This window comes from Macrobrachium nipponense, chromosome 6, assembly GCF_015104395.2.
Source record: "Macrobrachium nipponense isolate FS-2020 chromosome 6, ASM1510439v2, whole genome shotgun sequence".
Taxonomy (NCBI): Eukaryota; Metazoa; Arthropoda; class Malacostraca; order Decapoda; family Palaemonidae; genus Macrobrachium; species Macrobrachium nipponense.
This window is the reverse complement of record NC_061108.1, coordinates 107,539,529-107,547,028: the sequence shown is the minus strand read 5'-3', so window position 1 is coordinate 107,547,028 and position 7,500 is coordinate 107,539,529. Positions and strand designations below refer to the sequence as shown.

The 7,500-nt window shown below is 38.7% G+C and overlaps 1 protein-coding gene across 1 annotated transcript in view; it reads right to left on the bottom strand.

Annotated features, from left to right (window-relative positions):
- LOC135216844 (angiotensin-converting enzyme-like) overlaps window positions 1–7,500 on the bottom strand; it is a 24,397-nt gene that overhangs the window by 1,295 nt on the left and 15,602 nt on the right. The window contains exons 12-13 of the mRNA XM_064252354.1: window positions 6,043–6,183; window positions 5,707–5,876 (exon numbers count right to left, since the gene is read on the bottom strand). Coding sequence (XP_064108424.1) covers window positions 5,707–5,876; window positions 6,043–6,183 — 311 coding nt within the window. The remainder of the gene's footprint in view (window positions 1–5,706; window positions 5,877–6,042; window positions 6,184–7,500) is intronic.

Genomic DNA, 7,500 nt, shown 5'->3' with positions numbered 1-7,500 from the left:
ACTACACACACTCCCTCCAACAACAAGAAGCATCGACGCTTGCTAAGAAGGCCTGACACCTGCTGAGAAGGCTTGATATCTGCTAAGGAGGAGCAGTGCCAATCAGGAGGGCCTGAAATTTGATGAGGTAAAGCACCTTTTGAGAAGGACTGACACTTAGTAAGGAGGCTAAATACCTGCTGAGAAGTTTTGACACCAGATCAGAAGGGGAGACGGTTACTAATAAGACTACACCGAAGGAGGTTAGTGCCGTCAGTGGACCTCTTGCAGTGGACTGTAGGCATTACTTGAGGTTCTTTGCAGCGTACCTCCGGCCCCTAGCTGCAACCACTTTCGTCCCTTTTACTGTACTTCCTTTCATATTATCTTTCTTCATTTTACTTTCCACCCTCTCCTAACACTTGATTCATAGCTGCAAGGTTTTTCGCCTGTTACACCTTTCAGTGCTGAATGACCTCATAAGGCCCAGTGCTTGGCTATTGGCCTAAGTTCTATATTCAATTCAACTAATTAGACTGACGCCCATTAAAGAGAGCCACTACCTTTTGAGAAATTAGACAACTACTAAAAACAACAGGGCTGCTAAAATAGACTGATGTCTGCTAAAAAGTTCTGACACTTTCTGAGAAGACCTGGGATTTAGCTAAAAATGCTTGATACCCACCGAGAGGACTGATGACATCTGCTAAGAGGGCTAACACTTGTAGGGAAGGTGGAGCACCTGTTAACACTTTCGGGGAAGGTGCAACACCTGTTATTAAAGCCTGGCACCAGTTATAAAAGTGCCAGGGAGACACGACATCTGCTACTGCTGAGAGAGTCCTATATTCTAAGTATTAACCTGCATGTACTATCCAGCCACTTTTTACGATATTTGTTTTCTTTTTTTATTGTTTGAGAGAGAGAGAGAGGGAGAGAGAGAGAGAGAGAGAGAGAGAGAGAGAGAGAGAGAGAGAGATGGGTTAGGGTCTACGCAAGAAAAGTCCTAATTTAATAGAGAAAGAAAAATATGAAAAAAAGAGGATAAAAACATTAAGTTAAGGCAAAAAGAAAGAAGAAATGCAGAGAGAGAGAGAGAGAGAGAGAGAGAGAGAGAGAGAGACGAGAGACGAGGAGAGAGAGGAGCTATAAAAAATTCCCTGGCGGACGAAAAACGGAAACGAAAACGACGAACGAAAAACGGAACAACCGGAACACTAACGAACGAAAAAACAACGAACGAAACGAACGAAACGAAAAACGAAAACGAAACCGGACCGAAGAACGACGAAAAACCATCGCGAAAACGAAAAAACCGAGAAATAAACGAAAACGCCGGGACGAAACCATCGCTGTAAGAAAACAGATTTTTCCCAAAGGCTTCGACTGGAAAGAAAAAAAGAAAAAAAGAAAGGCACGCCAGCTAAGATGGCCAGACGACACCTTCGAGTTGAGGAGAAAAGAAGACTTTGGCCCAAAAGAGATTTTCCTAAGACGGACTGACAGCAAGGTATAACGCGGGTTATTGGAGTGGAGCTTTCTTTCCTCACGCTTTCTCGGGGAAAGAGGAACCGGGTCGAGGAAGGCAGAGGAGAAAAAGAGCTGGGTATAAAGAAAGCAAAGAGGTTGGGTGAGGTATACAGCTATTGCAGAACTGCTGCTGCTGCTGCTGCTACAGATAATAATAACACTGCGACTATTGGTATTCGATAACGATTACAGCTTCAACAACGGCAATAAAAGGAGAAACAAAAGCCATAGTAATGATTGTTCAAGTGTCAGAATGGCTGAACTTCACAAAGGTATTCGAAAACTTATACTTCAAAGGCACAAGAGCTGTATTGAAAAAGCTGCCTGTGGTGATGGTTTCCATTCATAAAATCAAGATTATAATGCACTGGATTATGAATCAACAGGATTATAATGCACTGGATTACGAATTAATAAGATTGTAATGAACTTGATTATGAATTAACAAGGTTATAATGCAATGAATTATGAATTAACAAGGTTATAATGCACTGGATTATGAATTAACAAGATTATAATGCACTGGAGTATGAATTAACATGATTATAACGGACTGGATTATGAATCAAGTGCATTATAATGCACTGGATTATGAATCAACAAGATTATAATGCACTGGATTATGAATTAACAACATAGACTTAACTATTATAATGTACTTTATGACGTTAAGCATAAATATTACAATCAAGACATGCAAAAACATTTTCCTGCTAACTTTTTGGATAAAAAGGTTTTGAGTTTGTTCTCTGATGGCCGTTGACTTACAGCAAGAACAGAACTATTAATTTCTTGGAAGGATTGAAAAGCAATATGACTTCAGGATGGCAATGGTCATCAATATAGTTCTCCTCTGCGACTGCTCGTTTTTTGTAAATCAAACCATGTAACCTAAATTTTCTTTTTTCCTGGCGGAGAATAAGTGAGGTAAAAGGTACGAACACGGTTAAAGGCCTCTAGATTTTGGAACATATACTTCTATACATATTAAGTTGATTTCATGGCGTTTGCTCCCATTTTATTTATCTATTTATTAGAGGTTTCAAAAAAAGCTCAGGAAAGAAGACTCAAATGGTTTGGTCATGTCATGAGGCGAGAAGATGGACACGTATGTAAGAAGGCAAAGAAGAAGAAGCTCCCAGTTTATTTACACGGTCTACGAATTATAGCTATTAAGCTCTGATCTCGCTACTTATGATCAGTGTTCATATCGAGTTCAGGAAGGTTTCTCCAATTACTGAGGCCAGTAGGAATACTTCTTTCAGAATATCTCCTCCGTTGCAGGGAGGAGAGAGGGGAAGGGGTGGAGGGGAATGGGGAAATGGGAAGGGGAGAGGCGTGTGATAGTTTGTTGGTGTTGTGTGAATTCCTACGCGCCGATAGAGGTGGCACTCCCTCGCCTCTTATTAAAGTCGGCTTTGCATTGAGAGTAAAGCTCTTTGCCTACGATGCCTGGAGGTCTACATACACCGAGCATAAATTGAGTCGAAACAAAGGAAACAGGAACTGAATCTGATTTCCTTTCATTTTTAAAGCGAAGAGAAAGTGTTAAATGAAAAACCACCGTTCATTCTTACTTATCTGCATATGACGTAGAGAGAAATATTTATTTAGGTCATCGGATGAATCGTTACACTATATGTTCTGTGACTGAAAAAGAATTGAAGCTGTTTCGAAAGCTAATCTCAAAAAATGACTGCAAGTCTCTGTACATTTTTACACTTAAACCCCTTTGAATGTATACGTTTGTTCGGAAGTTGCGTGTATATATTGAGCTCCGTGATCGAATTTTCATTTCGTTTTTCTATTGCAAAACGAAGGTAAACAAAACAGTGAAGTATAACACTATCCTTCATCCAAATCCCTTTAGTTAGCGAGCATTTTACCAACGTGAATTCACGGGACCGAAGCCAAAATGGGCCAGGCGTGACGCTGCCTTAATGCGTTTCGGCCGGGCGTAGTCTATTGGTAGAAAATTGCTGAAACGGCTTAGTTCTTGTTATGCCGGGTCCATTTATCGCGTTCTTTTCATGCCTGGCTGCTCTACCTTTTTTCTTTTGTTATCTCAACGGCTTTGTGAGCTATGCTGGCGCTGCTGAATCTTGAAATATAGTTTCACTTAAATGCTGCTTCGATTTTGAAATGAAAAGGGAATCGTGATAAACGAAGGGGCATTTCAAATTACGCTGCTATTGAAGATTCACATCATCCGTGTATTTGATGTCTAGGCCCGTCCCTTACAACGCTCCTGATTGGCTATTGATAAGCCAAACACTGGGCTGGAAACTCTCAGTCTCTCGAGAGAGTTCACATAGGCAGGATGTATGTTCCACCTCTCCTGAGGGTTACGTCGTTGTAAGGGACGGGCCTAGGCATCAAATACACGGATGATGTGAATCTACTATGGTACCTTTCCTTTTTTGCTTAAAAGGAAAGGATTACTTGATGAATTGATTAAATGAGTAGGCAAACAGCAGTCTGGATTAATTAAAAATACATTTGGTTGCCACGAAAAAAATAAATATTTTTTTAATTAAACACAAACTTCATAAGCAGACTGCTTCTGTTTTCTTTCAATTCTTACGTTTTACATGTAAGGGTTTGGAACTCTGTAGGAGAAGGAAAATGAGAATAAAATAAAAAAGAAATGAGAAGGTATGGCATCTCTCTTTACCAATAGGGAGGTCCTCTTTCCACGAGATGTGCATTATGAACAAGCAAAAATAAAAAAAGGATAAATCATGAGATCCTTTTCACACGTACTAGATACTGAGAAATCAAACAGCGTGCGTTTCGACTATCCAAGTATTTAAAATGATATTGCTGGATTGTATTGACCTTTCCCAGCCAAACGCTTTTGTCGACTGATTAAGCCAGATGGGAATGAGGGCAAGGAGCACATGAATAAATGCCTTTTAAGAAACGACAGGATAATCTGAGACACAGAGGCATAGGGATGTAGAGCAACATTGTAAGTTCCTAATCCACATGAGAATCATTACTCACAACACCGAAAGGGAGACTGACCTAGTGAGAGTAGAAGATGAAGTCCCCGTCTTCGAACAGCATGGTTTATGCTTACAGGCGAACCATAAGTGTCATATAATGTTAAAATGAGTGAGAGGACAAGCGTGGACCTTTAGATTCTGAACAACCGGGCGAAAATTATCATGAATTAATTCGAAAGTCTGTCCGTAAATGTTAAGATGGGATTCACTTCTTGAAGTAAATGGTATAGCTATACACTGGAGGGCCAACGGGACATCTTGCGATAACAACCGAAATCCCGTAGTATTTTGTATTGAACAAGAAAACCTTCCCTTCTGGGAATTTTGTCGGGCAGACAAAAGTCCTTTGATGCCCCTAACATCAAGACAGGAACCAAACATAAAAACAGAAGTAAAACAAAAGAACTGAAGCATGTGACGTTTTATCTTCACCTCTGTAGAGAGAGGAAGCTTGGAAAACCTCGCACACGGACTACCAAACCACAAAAATCCAAGGAACTACATGTAAAATCTAGACTTACTTGAAAATGCCATTATAAACAAATGCATAAACTTCAACGCCATCATTATGATTTTTTTCTTTTATGTTAACACAAATCTTGACCATTGTGAATTGTGGTCAAACCATGAAAGTGGCCTTTTATATCGACCCACTAGGTAAAAGGTCGAGGAAGATATTTAGAAATTTATGAGTGCTTGGTGACACCATAAGGAAAATGCTCAAGGATCAAACGGGGTCAGGTGAATGTTACTATACTTCTTTTGCACAACCTTCACATCAGTAATGCTAAGTACTGGAATGTGTTCGGTTCGTATATATTTTATGTTTATTATCCTCTAACTGTTAATTAGTTCACGAGGTAGTCGCTGGTGGGATGGTTGTGCACAAGAAATTTCATAATGTACACTCACTAGCTGAAGGTCCAAAAAGTTGGGCAGCCCTGTTTAGTAATTTGTACAAGTTCATAATGTCTGATTTATGGCCATTGTTTAAAACCAATGTTTAACAATATTACAATCATTTTTTAAAAACGCTAAAGTTCAATTTGTCACAAGGAAATGGATAAAAGATATACAGAAGCCAATTATAAATAACTGAAATTGTTGCTGAAATCTGAAAACTGTAAACAAATACTTAACTTTAATTCAGCTAAAAAAAAAAGAAAGTCCCTCTCAGGTTGTCTCTTACCTGGTCTCCATCCAACAAATTCTCCGTGCTTAAGATTATCTTCCCTGAGCCAATCCTCCAGAGGCTTAAAGTATTCTCTGATGACGGAAGCGTCCATTTTCCCCTCTTCTCCGGTCAAGACGCTCATGGCCTCCTTCCAGTGTTTGGAAGACCCCAGCTGGAGCATATCCCTGGAAAGGTCGAAGAGAAGAACAGTTAAGACAAATACAGAAAACACATTTAAAAGAGTTATTAAGAGAATATTCTACCTCCAGGTGATATAAAAGAGAATTATATTACTTTTATGAGTGTCTTTTTTCTTCCATGAAACCTGGACTGACTGGATTTTCAACTCACCCAAGAGCATTGCCAGCCTCAACTGACTCATAGATATCACACTTGTGCAATGGTTTGCTGGGGTCTTCGGAGTCATACTGCCCTGCTTTCAGGCACAGAGCTTTGTGGAACTGGAACTGTATAATGAAGCTCACGAAGTACCTGGAAAAATAAAAGTAATTTGAAAATGTAAATCATGGAACACTCCTGGGGAGGCTTCTAACATACGGTGATGGATTATAAAAAGGTATTAGTACTTACTTTTGCCAGAAGAATTGGGATGCTGTGGATTTTCTCTAAATAGGTATCTTCAAGAGAGAGTGAGAGAGAGAGAGAGAGTTTGTTGTATTACCACAAAAGTGCTTATTTTGACAACTTTTGTTGGCACAGAGGGGAGACTACACGAAACACTTTTGGAATCATACTGATCAGTTGTAATTTAGAAGTTTTCCTCATTATTGTGAAGTTCTATTCATAACTGAATGCCAGAGCTTACAAACACAAAACAGGAAAACAAATTTCTTTATCATTCTCTTTAGTTTTTAAATCGCATTTCAGAGCCATGCTTTTCATTTAGTGAAAAGGTTTACCATTTCTGCCGTCGAGAGAAAGTTTTTCTTCTTACGAAAGATACACTGTTGCCTTCAGGGTTCATTGTGACCCATTGACGCTGAAGATTAGGCACTGAGTTGTTGGCCCCTTCGTAAACCAAGTTCCTATTGATGCTTCCGCTTACGTTGCATAAATCTTGTATATTATTCATACATCTTCAAAACTCTCAAACCTGTTACATCTGCATCCTAAACAACTTACTGCGTCATATTTTTTGTTCTTCAATGTTTATCATATTATTATGATTCCCATTATTATTTTCTTATCGCTTTGCTACAACAGAAAGAAGACATAAACATTTCTTTTCGTGCTAATGACAAAACTAGGAGAAATCACTACAATTAGAACAAGTAAGTATCATTTACAGTAGGTACTTTTGATAATAATATAGTCCAGTCTCGTAAAATTGTGTCTTCAATTTATTTTCTTTTTTCTAATTATGAATAATAGTTTTCTTTAAGGTTTTCTTTATGGTTAATTATTCAACTATGATGTAGGATGAGTGAAATACTTTTACATTTTCAGTGACTGTGATTCTTTTTTTAAAAGAAAAAATGACTCTTCAAGGGTACTCGTAGATTATTGATATTAATTTTGGATGAAAATAATAAATGTTTACTTGTGTAAGTGATTAATATTTTTGCCTTAAACTACATGGAATTTATGAGAAGTCCTCACCAAGCACGCAGGATGCCAGAAACGCCAAGTAATAGGATTCAGGAGCCGAGATTGACTTTTTTTTTTTTTAGTTGGTGAGGGGGTTGGGGGGCGGGCAGTTTTAGAAAATTATCTGTTGCAGCGGAGACTAATGACCTGGTATATATATACCTCAAATCTGCTGCCGGTTTATTTAGTACATAATCTTCC